At 56.1% G+C, this 16157-nt stretch overlaps 1 protein-coding gene across 6 annotated transcripts; it reads right to left on the bottom strand.

Annotated features, from left to right (window-relative positions):
• Nucleotides 1-1832: 1832 nt before the first annotated feature.
• On the bottom strand, nt 1833-15156 carry LDB1 (LIM domain binding 1). Of its 6 annotated transcripts, none has more exons than XM_057530965.1 (12): nt 14780-15156; nt 9433-9507; nt 6759-6861; nt 6589-6633; nt 6405-6480; nt 6207-6309; nt 5861-6033; nt 5226-5348; nt 4904-4987; nt 4688-4811; nt 4335-4483; nt 1833-3621 (listed from the first exon to the last, which is right to left on the bottom strand). In XM_057530965.1, exons 1-12 carry the CDS (start codon nt 14802-14804, stop codon nt 3391-3393), a joined length of 1311 nt encoding a protein of 436 aa, XP_057386948.1. In that variant the 5' UTR covers nt 14805-15156; the 3' UTR covers nt 1833-3390. The 6 variants fall into 6 exon arrangements, with proteins under 6 accessions (XP_057386948.1, XP_057386946.1, XP_057386945.1 ...); XM_057530963.1 differs by lacking the exon at nt 14780-15156 and adding an exon at nt 14588-14759 and having other exon boundaries at nt 4341-4483; XM_057530962.1 differs by lacking the exon at nt 14780-15156 and adding an exon at nt 14588-14758.
• Between the last annotated feature and the right edge of the window lie 1001 nt (nt 15157-16157).

Raw genomic sequence — 16157 nt, 5'->3', positions numbered from 1 at the left:
CCTTTCCCCCAAGCAGGGCAGAGTCCAGGCCTAGCAATCTACCTCTCCCGTTGACCACCACCTCCCTTTCAGAAACATACACACACACACAATGTGAACCTGCAAATGCTGAAACCCAGTCACATGCCCGCCCTGGCAGCCCCATAACCCAACACAATCGTACTGCCAAGCCATGCATTCAACAACACATCCTCATTTATGTACTTTTTGCTGCCAACTCACACCCAGTGGTCATGCCTCCTCTGCCTTGTTCAGCACCGCATCCCTAGCACCTGGAATTGGGGCTGGCACCTGGAGAGGGCTCAATGAGTATTAGCTGAATGAATGAATCCACCAAGACATACATCATAAACAAATGCATATACAAGCCCACATGCCTATTAATACGTGTATACGTCCTTTACATACACATATCCAAGCCCTCTCTGAGGTCAGAAATCACTACATACACAAGCTCACACTCAGGCAAAAAGGCCAGATGTACACCTAGCGCCAGACACAAACACACTGCAGATAGGTGTTACCTAGGACTTCCAGGGCGAATTAGTGGTCACAGCTGGCTGGTAAATGTCCTTCAGTCAGATCAGGCCTGCAGAGGGGTGGGAAATGTGTGTGTACACAAGTGCAGGCCTTGGAGTTCTGAGGTCCTGGAGCAACGAGGAGCTGGGCTGGCAGCAGGGCAGGGCCGAGGTAACTGCATGGACTGGAAAGGGGGTGGGGTGGGCCATGCAGTCCTTTCCTCTGGTTTCTTCCTGCTAGCTTGGGAGGTGGGGGCAGAGGTGCAGGTCTATGAGGCCTTACTTGAGATCCAGAGACCTTAGTGAGGGAACAGTCTGAGGCCTCAGATTCCCGTCTGGGATGAAAATGAGGGAGACTTGGAATTCCCTGGCGCTTTTACTGCCGTAGCCCGGGGTTCAATCCCTGGTCAGGGAACTAAGATCCTGAAAGATGCGCGGCACAACCAAAAAAAAAAAAAGAAAAAGAAAAGGAGGGAGACTGGGTAGGGGGTTTTGCGGGTGCTAATACCCCTCCCCAACCCACTGCAGTGTCTCCCTATCTTGCCAATCTTCTATAATAGTGGGGAAGGAGGGGAATCGGGGAGAATAACTACCTGTAAAGGAGTCAGAAAAGTGCCCTATTCCTCCTACCATCTCTCTGTGGAGCTTCAGGCTGTCCCCTAGCAATAGTGCTTAAGCAGCCTCCTCTCTCTGTGCCTCAGCCCAAAGTCAGCAAGGAGACAACCCCACTACTCTCCTGCTTCCCCACCCAGGGACCTAACACCAGAGGAGACTAGTTCACATCTCAGCTGGTCTGGTAAGCTAGAGGCCAGGTAGGGGTAGGAATCTGACAAAAATAGGACTGAGTCTCCCAAGCATTCTAACCACCCAAAGCTCCTCCAATCCAAACCCCCTCCTAGGCAAGGACCCCTTCCTCTACCCCTCCCCCAACAGCCTAATCCAGGGCTATCTATCCCAGGAACCCAGCCTCCAGAGGACCACCACCTGTCTGGCAGCCCCATGACAGTTAGGGGTGAGGAACAATAGTCCTGGGAGGGGCTGGGAAGTCAACTTTTGAGGAATACAGAGCAGCCTGGGACACATCAAGAACACCACCAGAAGAGTGAGGGAAAATGTGAGATGGGAGTGAGGGGGAATTCACAAGCCCAATTCATGCCTCTTCCCCAATGACTGGTGTTAGGGACTGCAGGAAGGAGAGGAAAAAGACTGCCTTGGACTGAGTCATTATAGGCATCAATGACCAACCAAGACACTCTCAAACCAAAAAGTCTCTTTATTGATCGGTACCATACATGACTCAAATGGCCCAAAAAAAAAAAAAAGGCATTACAGCAGGCAGGGTGGGACATCCACCTTCCCTACCCCTTCCCTCAGCTCCTGACACAATATCCTTCCAAAAGTGGCAGCTGGAGTAGAGGAAACAGGATGTGGGGGACCCCAGAATCCAGAAGGAAGAGTGGGGAGAGAGGTGGTGCTAACACTTCTGGAACTGGCCACAGGAGAAGGCAGCGAAGCCAGAGAGCTGGGCCCAGACTCATGGGACCCTGCTCTCGGCCTCACCCTGGGCCTGGAGCCTCCACATGTCCAATTGTGAAACAGAGCTGAGGATCCTGGCTGCCTCCCCTGTCCTTCTATGAAGAAGGGGAGAGAGGAGATATTGGGAGATGAAGAGCCTTTACTTCAGCTGGAGGACAAAAGCCTATTGCTCCCTGGTGGGCTCAGAGCTGGGACACCCTCAGTGGCTTCTACCCATCCTTGAAGAGCAGGGGAGGACTAGATATGCAGTCTGAGGGGTTGGGGAAAGAGAGTACTGGAGAATGGATGAACCCCTCCTCCACCCATGCCTGCCCAACTGAGACAAAACAAAAAACACAGTGACAAACAAGGCTGCTCCCTTCCCTCCACACTCCCTAAGGGAGGGAGCCTCCCCCTCCCCCCATCCAAGACAGCTGCTCTAGTGGAGGACTTGTAAAGAATATACACACCGTGGAGGGAGGGGGTTGGGGGCTGGGATAGAAGGAGTCACAAGCACTAGGAGGGCAGGCCAGAGTCCTAGAGGATGGGGAGACAGAGACAACAGCAGGGGGCTGTCACAAAAGTGAGGCCATCAATGGCGTCCTACCCTCATGGCATGCCTTCCCCAACTCCAGTCACCCCAGAGGAAAAGGGAAGAGAGATGGCAAAGTCTCCTTGGTCTGAAGCTCTCAAACTGTATAAAATGGTAATGCATACCCCCCTACCTCCACATGGGCCCTAAGCTCCCCATCTGCCAGGCGTAGGGAGGTAGCTGGACCTTTAATAAGGGGAAATAGGGGACATGAGTGATTTTTTTTTAAACTTACATTTTTAATAATATTATTTTTTAAAAAACTTGGAGCTGGGATAGGTAGCAGAAGGGAGGAGCCCAGAGCTTTACCCCTCTACTACCAGCCACCTAAGGGGAGGGTTTGGAGGAGGGGCATTCAACCAAGCCCCATAACTTTTAAGTCCCTAAGGGCTGTGGGCATAGACAACCCCAGGCTTGAAGAGGGTGGAGTCAGGAGGATGGGGGAACCCAGAACCTGGGGTGAGGATGGAGGCAAATGCCCTGGGAGGTGGTCAGGACATTTCTCAGAGGCTCAGGGCCCACATAGGCATCCACATGAGTACCCCCTTCCCCCAAAAGGCTCTGCAGAGGCCAGCCCCAGCCCAGGGCCACTGGGGGGCAAATCTTGGCACCTGCCCCCAGTGAGTCCAGTTCCTCCCTGAAGCGGGTGGATGAGGCTGCCCATCTTAGATGCTCAGTCTCTTCATTCTGTCTTCTGCTCCCTGGGGCTTCGAGGGGTGGGGCAGACAGGCAGAGCGCTGGGTGGCGGTGGCCGTGGCAAGGCCTTTACTGGGAGGCCTGTGACGTGGGGTTCTCCGATTTGCTCTCTTGGCTGGACGGAGGCTTGCTGTTCCAGGGGCTGTTGGCGCCCAGGGCAGGGGAGTTGTTAAAGCTGTCCTCGTCGTCAATGCCGTTGGCCGCGTCAAACTGGGTGTTCTCCAGCCGGGTGATGAGCCTCTCGTCCTCGTCCCCGAACTCCCCGCCCATCAGGGTGGGCTCCCCCACCACCATCACATCCTGAGAGTGGCGGAGGTCCCCAAACATAATCGGGGCAGGGGCTCGCCCAGCCCAGGGCAGCAGATACCCCCAGAGCCCCAACACCCACCCGGGTAACTCAACCCCACACCCCCCCACTCATACCCCAATTTAAAACCCCAACTCCTCTGATACCCTCCGCCCCTGGAATACTTCCCACTGAAGGACTGCAAAGCATCACAGCCTTTAACCTATACCCACTGGATTCTGGGAGAAGTCAGTCTACTCCTCTAGCTCCCTAGTCCATCTCTCCAAAATTTTAGGGGGCTCCTGAACTTCTGTCCAATGTAAGAGAGAGGGAGCAGATCAAAAACACCAGTGGGGAAATGTATGTGCGTGTGTATGTATTCTAGATTTGCACACATTCAAGTCTGTGTGTCCCTCTGTCAGCGTGTGTGTCTCTCTGGTGGTCTGTGTGCCCCTAAGCTGTCTGTCCTTTATGTCCATACGTTTCCATGGCTGTCTCCGTCCCTTGATGTCATACGTTGCTACGTCTGAGTCTGTGTGATCACAATCATGCATGTGACTGACAAGGACTGTCATCAGGGACAAGAGTCAGCCCACGATGGCAAAGTACACTGGGAAAAACTGTCTTTGTTTCTACGTCTGCTAGTGAGCTCAGGATGGGACAGGGTCAAGGGTCAGGGGCCAGCAGTGGGGCAGCCCAGAAGAGAGAAGAAAGCCGAGATGCTTACAGGTACCTGGCTGGAGAGGGCGAAGGTGCTGGCTGGGCTTTTCTTCTTGCTGTTGCTGTTGTTGGTGTTGCCGCCCCCCGAGCTCATGGTGCTGCCCCCTGACATCTTCCTTTTCCGCCGTTTGCTGGGCTGCTGCCGTGCAGGCTCCGCTGTGCCAGGGAAAGGCGACTCAGGTGGGGTAGGGCCCTGGGACCCTTATTCCCCATTCTGGCTCCTAAGGAGCCTGAGCCTACCCTGATCCCAATCTCGCAGACCCAGGAAAGAGGAAAGGGCTTTGTGAGGAGACAGCGATACAGCCTTGGGGAAGCAGCATCAGATACTGGTAAGAGCAGGTGCAGGTGCAAGGCACTCACCAGGGGGTGCTACCATGCGCTGCCACTTCTGGAAGAGGCAGGTCTTGAGACAGTCACGGGGGCTGAGGCTGTAGGTCTTGTGGCGGGACATGAGCTCCTGCATGGGCTCGAGTATCACACAGAGCTGGGGGGAGACCAGTTAGTGGCTTGTCAGGGGACAGACATGGAGTGGAGACCAAATGGGATGGGGCAGAAATTCGGTGACCAGAGACTCACTCGGAGGTAGTTGAGAGTGGAATTGGACAGCCCACACCGGGTGATGTTTTTGGAGAGCTGATCCAACATCTGGGGGTCCTGGGCCTAGAGGAGGAGAAAGGTAAGAATACTAGCACCTGGGTTGCATCTGCTCACCTGCCCTGTCATCTTAGCCTCGTGACACCCCTGAGAGAGAAGAGGGGCTACTATATAAAAACCCATTTTTCAGATGGATAAACTTCAACCCTGTGTCTAGGGCCACTGGCGGGTAATGGCAGACCTCGTTCCACCCTTCCCGCTGCCTGCCCTCAGCCTTGTGGCTTGGGTCCTGTGCACAACTCACATGCATGGCAAGGATGCTGCGGGGGATGAGCTCTCGGTGCTGTCGGATGCTGAAGTGCCACGTCTTTATCCGCATCATGTCGTCAAACATGAACTCCAGGTACAACCGGCCCTCCACACAAACCTGGAAACAAGCTTGTCACAAGTCTGCCCACCTCCCCAAATACCCAAAAGTATACCGGTTCCCCTGTTTCCTCATGATTCTCCCACTGCATACACTCCTGCCACCTGAACAGAAATCTGGGCGCATAACTGACATGGACCATCTCCTCATATACCCACCACACTGGCCCTCACACACTCACATGCACACATACACACACACACACACACACACACACACAGTAGAAACGCTTAATAGATTCTTGTCCTCTCCTCTTGTAGCTAGTGATACACTCGTCGGCCATAAGCTCCATGAGGACAGGCTCTTGTTCACTGGTGTCTCCCTGCAGCCCAGAAAACTGTCATGTACAAACTCGATACATGTCTGCTGAATACTGCAGCATGCCTGCCCTCCCTGTGTATCTTGCCACTTCCCATTATGCCTCCCTGGGGAAAAGCCAAGTACATTTCTGGGAGCCAGAAGGGGAATCAAACCCAGGTACTTCAGTGTTCCACATCCAGCTGGGTGCTGACCTGGGTAAACATAGGTTTGCCATGCTGGGTCACCATGCTGCCCTGGTCACAGTCGAGGGAAACAAAGTTGCTGTGGAATGCTTCCTTGGGGTGCTTAAGTACATAGTAGAGCTCTGTAGCACCCCCCTCAAAGATGCTGCGGAAGTAGCGTGGGATCAGGGTCCGGCCAATGGCTGCAGAGATGGGACAAACTCTTCAGAACAGAAGGATCTCAAAAGTGGTCAGGCAGATACCACCCCTGCCAAGACAGATCCCCTGGGACAAATACCCACGCCCAGATCTTAGAAGGACACAGGAGATGTACGCTCTTACAGCAGCACTGGCAGGACCCCCAGAGGTCACTCACTATATCTCTTTGGTCCATCTTCCAGGCAGAAAGTGATGGTTAACATGGCATCATCCTCAAAGAACTCAGTTGTGAAAGCATCCCACCAGAGATTGTCACACTCCTAAGAAGCACAGGAAGGGGTGTGTGTGTCAGAAGACATGCCACAGGGGTGCCCAGATGGCCCTCTCCCTCCAAGCTCCTTTCCCCTGGCTATACCTCTGTCCAGTTTTGAAGCCGTTTGTTAAGCTCGAATATCCTGTAGTCAGTTTGGTTGCCATATGGTGTGTGCCTCCTGGGGGAAGTGAAGAAGGGAGATCAGTAGGAGCAGAGCCTCCCCACACCACCTCCACCTTCACCCCTGTAATGGAAAGCACCAACCTCCCCACTGGGCTCCACTTACCCAATCCCAGGCTCCAGGTAGGTAGGCGGGTACATGGGAGTTGGGCTGTGTAAGGGAAGAGGCTATGAGAATGGGGGTGGAAGACAGGAATTATTGGGGGGTGTCACTCCCTCCCCTTTTCAGGCAGGATGCCATCTGGGGAAGGAACAGGAAGTGGACAAGAAACTCACCCCACATCCCGATCTAGCATGGTGCCGGGATGGAAGGGAGGAAAGGCGTTGCCGTTCGGGGGCTCCTTGGGCGAGTACAGCTTGAATGACTTTGAGGAACAACCTAGAAGGGAAAGAAAGAAGGGGTCTCCTGAGTCCCTCTTGGCAGTGCTCCTGGAAGTCTGCTAGACTGTATGCACAGGGACTGGTCTTCTGGAGCCCCCGAGTGCACTAGGGGAGGGAGACTACCCTAGGGAGCACCTATCCCAGCTTCTAAATCTGGCTCCAATCTTGTTTTATTAAGAAACTAGAAGTTCTCAGCCCTAATACCCAAGACCCCATTTCTTCATGTGGCTGAGCCCTGGATGACAGAACTGAACCTGGGAAGAAATGTCAATACCATAGGATAAATAAATATCTAAACATTAGAATCTAAAATTTTGATAAACTCCCTTTCCATCTACATTATTTTGTTTAATCACTATCACAACCTTGTGAGGTAGCAGAGTCGGGTGTAACATTCCCATTTTATAAATGAAGCAACTAAAAGTCCAAAGGGACTTATCAAGATCGTACAGCTACTAACTGGCAGAGTTAGGACTTGAGCCTAGTCTTCTGATTCCCATATCCTATAGTATTTCTACCCCTCTATTGCCCTCTGGAGACCAGGTTGGGGGAGGGTAAAGGGGGATTTTGCCAACTCCCTGCTCCTTCTCCACCCCCAGGGTCTCAGGAGGGCAGGGGATAGAAAGATAAAGGGGGGGGGGGAGTGTTTGCTGGGTGCCGACCACCAGATAACCAGTTGGGCCTTCTGCCTCTCCCACCAACGGCCACTCCCTTATCAGCCCAGCCCCTCACACACACACCCACCGTGGGTCTAGTATTGTCTCCAAACCAGAAACCCAAAGCCTCAACCCCTTTTCTCTCCTTAGACTTGCAGTGGGGGAGGGAGGTAGACGGGCCTCCAATGGATCCCACTCTAGTTACAAAAAGAGAATATGAAGCCCCAGGGAAGGAGCCTAGGTTTCAGAGGCTCAGTCTAGGAGGCAAATGGTAACTAGACAGGGTCTCTGCTTGTGTGTATCTGTGCATGTGCTCATGTGTCCCCTCTCCACCTCACTCAGAAGCACCACACAGTTCTACTCCTGCTCTACTATTACCTGACTGGAAGAAGTGTTACATTCATAGCTAGGTAAGGGCCAGATACCCTCACAATGCCACTTTTCCCCTCCCCACCAGACAGGAGGAGAACGTGAAGCAGAATCCTAGTCACAGCTGCTTCCTCATGTCCCCCAAACTTGACTGCATTTGGAAGGGTAGCTGTATCAGCTGTGTCTGAGCCCCCTCTCCAATTTAGATACAAAATCTGTTTTGTTCCTTGGGAGGAAGAGACAAAGGAAGACCCTGTGCCAACATGTACCATTTAATTCTCTCCCCTGGGTCCCCTCCTCACAATATGGGCCAAAGGAGGGTCCCAGAGAGGCCTACCCTCCACCGTCCCCGAAGGTGCCAAGACTCAGAGCCTGTGTGTACCTGCACACGCGTGTGCCTCATCCTGCCTAGCAGGCTTGCACCCTCAGCTCGCCCCAACAAGCCTACCAAGGGCTGGAACCCAGCAGCCCCAGGCAGGATCAGGGTGCCTGCAACAGGCCCTTGCCCCATGCATGAGCTCTCACAGGCCACATCCACATGCTCCCAGCACGACATACACAGCCTTCACATGCCAGTCAGGGCTGAATGAGGAGCATGTGTCTTCAGGAAAGAGACAGTCCCACCCAACCCCAAGTCCCCCAACTCCACAAACAGGTGGACAAGGCCATGTAGGAAGTCAAAGCTCACACTAGCAACCAGAAGCCAGGCCTGGGCAATGCACCCAGTAGTCTAGATTATTAGACCTGGCCCTCATCCCCTACCTAGGCCCTCCTTTCCCCAAAAGCATTACTGCCCCTGCCCCTCAGTTTCAGGGCCACTTGAAATGTATCAGCTCAAGACCCTAAAGAGAAGGGAGGCAAGACACCAGGGTTCCTCTCTAACTCTGAAAAAAGTTTCAGAGCTTCAATTTCTCACTTGAGAAATGACAGGCATTGCCTGGGGCTAGGTAACAGTACTGAGGAGCTAAAGCCCAAAGCTTTGGGACCTCTATTTACACGACCAGTGAATGGACACAAATAAACTCAGCATCTCTCCAGAGCCATAGCAACTCCCAGTAGCCCCAGCACAAGGGCTGGGGAGTGAGAAGAGAAGGGGAGGGAACATCACCCAGACCATCTGTCCCTGCTGCTGCCTGTCCCCAGCAGCAGGGGTAGAGGGAGCAACGTGGGGGTGGGGGTGAGGGGATGGATGTGTCATCCAGTCTTGGAGTCAGGCAGAGTCCCGTCTCCCACCTCTAGCAACCTGGGAGCCCTTAGGAAGGGGGAGGAGAGAGGAAGAGCCCTGAACTAGTAAAGTTTTCTCAGAATGGAAGCTGCATCCTGTGGCCTAGGGGGGCACCTCCAGCTGGGTATTTCCATGGTAACCAGCCTGACCCGAGGGCAGGCCCCCTCCCTTCGGGGGCTGACCAGAGGTCAGCAGGCCCGAGAGCCCTCTCCTCTATGAGCTGGGGCACCTCTCTCACAGCCAGCATACCAGGCCCGGGCCAGATGGAGGACCTTCCACCCACCCCCAACAGGCTTGCAGGGTGCCCAGACTTACTTACCTGGGAGAACTGAGGGGGCCAGGAGAGGTGCGGGGAACGGCTGGGAGTCCAGAGGGGCCCTGGCAGGGGTGAGGCCTGAGGGGGGGCCAACTTCAGCCACTCATGTCCCGAGTGGGACAGGCAGGCCTGGCTGGGAGTTCCACTCCGCGGGCTGCACAAAGACTCGCACGCACGGCCTCGGCCCGCCCCACGGCGGCCACAGCCCCGGGGGAAAGTTACAATGGCCACTGGGCTGGGGACCCGGGGCCAGGGGGCCGGCCTGGGGGGCGGGGGGCCGCGGGGAGTCCGGAGCCTTCTTTGTTTGCAAGGTTTCCCTCAACAATGGCTGCTCCGCTCTTTCCTCTCCTCCTCCTCCTCCTCTGCTCTCCCCGCCGCCGCCTCTGCCTCTGCCTCCAAGCAGCCCACCCGCCCTCCCCAGGCCAGTAGGCCCCTCCGCCGGGGCACCAGCAGAGGCAGGGCCCGGCACTCACACTCACTCACACTCGCACACGCACAGACACACGCAGCGCCCGCCGGCTCCCTTCCTTTTCTCCCTTTCTCTCCCTCCCTCCCCGCTGGCTCTCTCTGAGCCTCTCTCAGAATGAGGCCCCAGGGCGGGCGGAGGGTGGAGCTGCCCCCACCGGCCCCGCCCCCTCCCTGCGTGGAAAGAGGAAGAGGGAGAGAGGGGAGGGAGGGAGCTTGAGAGAGGGAGGCAGGCAGGGAGGACTGCTGAGAAAAACAAAAGAGAGACAGAGACTAGGAGAGACAGGGGACTGGCCGGAGAGAGGGAGACAGAAGAGACTGGGTCTGGAGAGACCGGGATGGAGGGAAGGGCTGTGGGAGCCAGGAACTGGAATGCCGCTCCCAAGCCCCAAGCAGGGTGCTCAGGGGTGAGTTGGGGAGCCCAAGCCACAGGCAGGGATGGAGGAGGGCACTCTTCCTCTCTGGAGACTCCCAGTATCTTCTAACGGCCTCCCAAACATCCCCCAAATCTCTCTTCCTCTCCCTAGTGATCTCTCGGGTTGAAGGCTGGCCTGGGCAGCCACCCTTGGCTGGTGAAATCCCAGAGCAGCTGGGGGGAGGCTCCAGGGGGTTATTTTTGACAGAGACACACTCAGACTTCAGCCTGTAAACACTGATTGGAAGGAGGGGGACACTCCAGGTTCCCTGCCCCCAACGCAGGTTAGTTCCAAATGCTGACTGCCTTTGCAGGAAGCCCCCTTCCCCCCACCCACCCATCACCACCACCACCACCACCACCGGAGGCACGTGGGTGCAAGGGAAAGGGGCTCTGTTAGAACTCAGGAAGGCAAACTTGCCCATCTGAGGGTCCCCAGAAGGGGTCTAGTCTGCTGCTGAATCCTCACCCAAACCCTAGGAAAAAAAGGTATATGGTTACCAGGGTAGGAACCTGTTCTCCAATGTGAGGAGGGAAGCCCAAGAGAGGGAGTTTTTCTAAAACTTGGATAGTGGTCCAGGCCCTATACTACCTGGACAGAAACACACACACACACACTCACATGGGAAGTGGGGGACAGTAAGGACTTCCTCCTTCTTTGCAATTTGAGTCTCAGCTTTCTATTCCCGCCCCCCCAACCAGATTCACACACAGCCCCACAACAGGATGGCATACACACCAGCTGACTGTGCAATAATAATACTATTGCATCTGGCTCTGTGAACATCCTCCACACACAATTAAAACAGCTCACTCTCACACAAATCCGTACCTGATACACACTTCAACTTGTGATATACCTCAAACCCGAAATAAACCCAAACCCAGGACACACACACACACACAGTGGGACCTGTGACGCACATGCCCCAAGCCCCAAGACACACCCCAAAACTCATTATACCTCCTGAACCTTTGACAGACTGCTACACACATACCCTGACCATTTGTTACCCAGGGACTAACCCCACCCTCTCTGAAATCTGCACACCATTCTCCATCATGGCCTGGCCATATGATACACCCTGGCTTTCATAAACCTATCGAAATCTATACTATTCAGCCAGAATGCCTATCATCATACTGCCTACCACCAGGACTTGAGATACTTGTCCTGACTCCCAAATTTACAGCCCAACTCTGGGAAAACTACATTCCTCCCCCACTGACAGGACAATTCCTGTCATTTGTTTTGTGCCTTTAAACTTTCCAAAGCGCATTCACAGGCAGTACCTCAAGAGATCCTTAATAGCATCCAGGGCCTATTATCCTAACTTGCACAGATTACAGTGAGACAGGAGGGCCTGAGGCTGGAACCCTGGTTCTAACCCCACTCACACAAGCCCAGCCCTGGGGCACTGCAGCCGTTCCTACTGCCTGCCCCCTCCAAGGAATGGTCACTCCAGGCCCCAAATGACTATCTACTTGGGGAGGGGAGATGGTTGTGTGCTCTGGCTTCAGCGTCCAGTTCAGAGCTCAGAACCCCCACCCAGTCTGTCTCCTCAAATTTCAGGGAGAAGGGCCCCTAAATACCAAGATGTATCCAGACTCTGGCATATTATTCAAAACGGGCCCTCTCTTAGTTCCCCTTCTCCAGCAAGTCTGCTCCTCTCTCAGTTCGGACTTAATTCCCCCACTTGCACAGGGGCAGATGAGGTCCAACTAAAGAGAGCAACTCAGAGTTAGAAGGCTCTAAAATTGGTGGGAGGGGGGGTGGGGAGAAAGCAGGGAGCAGCAAAGACTGACAAAGGTGATGAGGGAGGGAAGACCAAGAGCACCCCTCCTGGAGGTGGGAATTCTGAAGGGGAGCAACCCGCCCCAGCCCACAGGATAAGGTACCAGCACTGCCCCCTGCCCGGGCCCCTGGGGCTCCCTGACCCAGGCCTCCAGTGTGCCTGCCCCCCTTCCTTTGTCTGTGCCCGGCCTCCCGTTGGCCTGGCGCTCTGCCATCCTCCTCTCCTGGCTCCCAGCCGCCACCACTGCTGCCTCCTCCCCTCCCCCTACTCCTCTCTACCTTAACCCTTCTGAGCCACATGCTGCCCCAGACAGGCCCTGGCCCCCTCAGCAACCTGCCCTGCCCAGGATGATGTCCCTTAGCAGAGGTTCTCCCTGCTCCTGACCAAAGCCCCAGAAGCTACTACACACCCCAGGAGCACTATGGGAGCTAGATGTGTGTATGCGTGTGTATCTTGTAGTGTTTCCTTCTGCATGTGCATGTGTGTGGGTCTGCGTGTGCTCTGGCTTCCCTCAGTCACATGTGTGGGGCATGTGCTGTCTCTGCCGGGCTGGGGGAGGAGGAGCCGGGAGACAGCAGAGCACAAAGGAGAGACTCAGGCAGGCAGGCAGGCAGCAGGCAGGCAGCCTGCCAGGGCGCCTGGGCCCCCACCCCAGGGCTGCTCAGGTTGCGGGGGGTGGTCTTTAGGCCTGGACTGGACATGCTACCACGGGGTCCCTGTGTTCAGCCATGTGCTCACACACACCCATGCAAGCCTGGTGCCCTCCCTTACCCCAAATCCTACCATTTCTCACCCCCAGGCCACTCTCATGCCCCTCCCCAAGTGGTTCTCCTTGAAGACTAACCTCCATCCATCCTCTGTGGCATCAATCCATAAGACTTCCTCACATTCAGGAAAAAGATTCCCCACTCTCGGCCATCTTAGGCCCCCTCTCCCCCAACCAGATCACCAGACACAAAAAAGGAACATACCTTTTAGGGCACTGCCTTAAGTTGTCCCCCCTCACACATACAGGTCCTCTTCTGTCCCCATGCTGCTCCCAGAGAGACTGAGAGGGAAACTTTCTCCCTTCTCCTACAGGACCAGGCACCCTATCTCAACTTCAAGATCAACCTCCCATCTACCTCCAGCCTGACAACCCTTCCATACTCACCTCCTGCTCACTATTTGTAGGCACTAACAATCATATTTAAGACTCAGCCCTTTAGCTATGCTTATGTATGGTGATGGAGGATCAAGGCCATGGGATGGACTCAGAGAATGGATGGATCTGAACAGGGTACTCAGCATGGGGCAATTATAAAGAAAATACACAAACACACACACCAAGCTGGTAGGAGGAGGAATGATGGGGCCAGGCAGGATTCCAGCTTGGCAGGCTCTTCCCTCTCCTCCTCTCCCCGACCCTCTGCAGCAGGAGCCAGGGGTTCCCACACCTGGATATTCCAGGATTCTTAGGCTCTACTAGCCCTCCCTCTGGGCCCCATGCCCCTTAAACGTCAGCCTCAGCAGGCACTTTAAGTGTGTGCCCAGCCCAGCAGAGCTTTGGCCTGGGTCACATGATTTTCAAGGAAGCTTCCGCACTGGCAGCTTCCCTTGGGGATGTGTGTTGGGGGGAGGGGGGTTTCCAGTTGTGGGGTATGGGCCTCCCAGACAACAGGGCATTTGGAGGGGCAAAGGATCCAAATCAGGCTAGATTCAGGAATACCTGACTTTCCAAAGAAAGCTAACTCCTGCCTGGGACAGGAGGGGGTCCTGCAGATAATTCAAGAACCCAGAGTCCTGGGGATGGATATAAACCGTGTTCTGAGGCCCTCTGAAGACCACCTCTCCAGTCACACGGCCCCTCTCCTTCTTCCTGGCAGCAGGAAAGAACTCAGACCCAGGCCTTCCTCCTCCCTAGTAAAGAACTGAGACCCAGGCTGTCACTGGCAAGAGCTGATGTGTTTTGGGGGAGGCAGGGATCTGAACCAAGTCTTCTCATTGGGGTCAAGCATCGCTCCCCTCAATTCAACTATCACAAGTCACTCTTATTTCCTAGCTTGCCTGGGGCTGCCACATTCCCCCTCCCACTAGGGCGAAGATGCCAGACCCAAGGGGCCAATTATCTGCCCCCCGCCCCAGGAGGACCTCGTGTCCCTCAGGAGGACCAACCTTCCCTGGCAACAGGCAGGATAATCTGGAGGGGGGCAAGATGGCCCCCAATCAATCCCTCCCCCCAAACAGGGTCCTCAGAAACAGCCTGGAGGGAGGTGTCACAGAATAGGTAAGAGGGAATAGGCAGCAGGGAACGGGGGGGGGGGCAACCCAAACCAGCCAATCACAACTGTATGATGACCTGAGGGGGGGGGGTCAAAAGTCCAGACTCACTTCTGATTGGCTAACACCCTGGAATTCTGGGAATTTCAGCCCCCCCAAAACCCCTCCCTAAGTAGCCTCCCCCACCAAAAAACACACACAAGCTAACCCCAGCGCCCCTTACCCGTGCCTCTGGGCTGCTGCGCATTTACACGGTTGGGGAAAACCTTCCACCGACTGAGGCCCCACACACCCCTCAAGCCTCCGACTACAGCCATGCCATCGACGCCCCCCATACAAGTTCTCACCAAACAAGGGGTGAAGGATCGGCAGGGAGGGTTCGGGGAGGGGCCGGGCGGCCGCGCGCCCCACTCACCAGGACAGGCACAGCCCACTGACATCTTCACATCGCCCGCCGCTGAGGGCCCAGCCAAGTCACGGTGCCCGCCCCGCGCGGGGACAGGCCGGGCATGAGCCGCCGCCGCCGCCCGCGGCCCCCGCTGTCCTCGCCGCCGGCCCGGCCCGGCCTCGGCCCGCTGCGGGCGGCCCCTGGCTGCAGTGAGGGGCCTGTCAGGCACGGAGCAGACAGGAAGGAAGCCAGGCAGGAAGGCGAGCAGTCTCTGCGTGTGTGCGCGCGGGTGTGCGTCCCTAGAGTGTGTGTCTGTGTGTGCGCGTGTGCGTGTGCGTGTCTGTGCGCTCCCGCCGCCCTCCCCGCCGCCAACGCCGCCAACGCCGCCGCCGCCGCCGCTCGCCCCCTCTAGCTCTCGCGCTCCCTCTCGCTCTCGCTCTCCCTGTCTTAGGCGCCCGCTCAGCAGCCCTAGTCGGGCTGGGCCGGGCTTTATTAATATGCTAATTGCCTGCTAGTGGGCGGGGAGAGCAGTGTCAAAGTGACCCGGGCGAGGGCGCAGCGGGCGGCGACTTGCGTGCGCCGCGCGCCGGCGGGCGACGTGAGGCCGGCAACGCTCTGGGTTCGGCGTGCTTGTGACGCAGCTTTTAAAAAAGGAGACCGAGGCAGAGACCCGGGAGAGGGCGGGCGAGGGGAAGGGAGAGGAAGCGAAGCCTCACGCTGGGTGTCCGTCCTCCGGGCGCCGCTGGGTTGGGAGCTTAGAGGAGCCGAAGCGGGAGCCGGGACTGGGGGAGGCGGGGCCAGGGTGGGCTTTGAGATGTAGCTCTCTCTCCACCCCCGGCCGCGCTCTGGGAGGGAAACGCGACTGCCGACCCCCCCGCCCAGGCTCTTTGCTGAAACCCCAATCTTAATCTGGAGGCCCCTGGTTATGCGCTCCCACCCCAACGTGGGTGGGGAAAGCAGCGCTATCTTAATTCTAGTAGCAACCCCTGAATTCACCTCCCCCCTAAATTAATTACCCCTCCCTTGCCTGCTAAACCAGTTGGGACTGGACCTAAAAGGGTTAATTAGGTGAGGTCCCGGCCCTCCCTCGCTTAATTGCCTGGGATCTGTGTTTTGCTGGGAGAAGGGGGGGCAGCGAAATGACCGCCAGGTTGGTCTGGGGAGGGGGAATCCGTAGGCTGTCCTTTACCCTTGCAGACTCTGACTCATCAGTCAAGATGCTCTTCTCCCTTCCCCCTTTCTCCATCCAGTCTCAGCCTCCCTCCCCCCGCCCCCCCAATAGCCTGGAAGCTGCTTTCCTTTGAGGGCCTCTGAGACTGGGAAGAACAGGAAGCAAACCCCTCCAGTGCCCCCTACCCGCAGGGGCTGGGGCCTCAGTTGGAGGGGGTGGGGTGGAAGGGAGGAT

The sequence above is a fragment of the Balaenoptera acutorostrata genome, chromosome 16, assembly GCF_949987535.1.
Source record: "Balaenoptera acutorostrata chromosome 16, mBalAcu1.1, whole genome shotgun sequence".
NCBI classification, from domain to species: domain Eukaryota; kingdom Metazoa; phylum Chordata; class Mammalia; order Artiodactyla; family Balaenopteridae; genus Balaenoptera; species Balaenoptera acutorostrata.
Note: the sequence above shows the minus strand (reverse complement) of the source record. Positions and strands in the feature narration are given on the sequence as shown.

Bases quoted from the DNA above. Each gene is read 5' to 3' on its own strand.
- LDB1 (XM_057530962.1), bottom strand. From the start codon at position 14,699: ATGGGGGGCGTCGATGGCATGGCTGTAGTCGGAGGCTTGAGGGGTGTG. The intron at 6,034-6,206 runs GTGAGTGACCTC...CCATCTCTGCAG, and splicing joins AGATGGACCAAAGAGATATA to CCATTGGCCGGACCCTGATC. The intron at 4,988-5,225 runs GTGAGTTGTGCA...CTCCTCCTCTAG, and splicing joins GCAGCATCCTTGCCATGCAT to GCCCAGGACCCCCAGATGTT.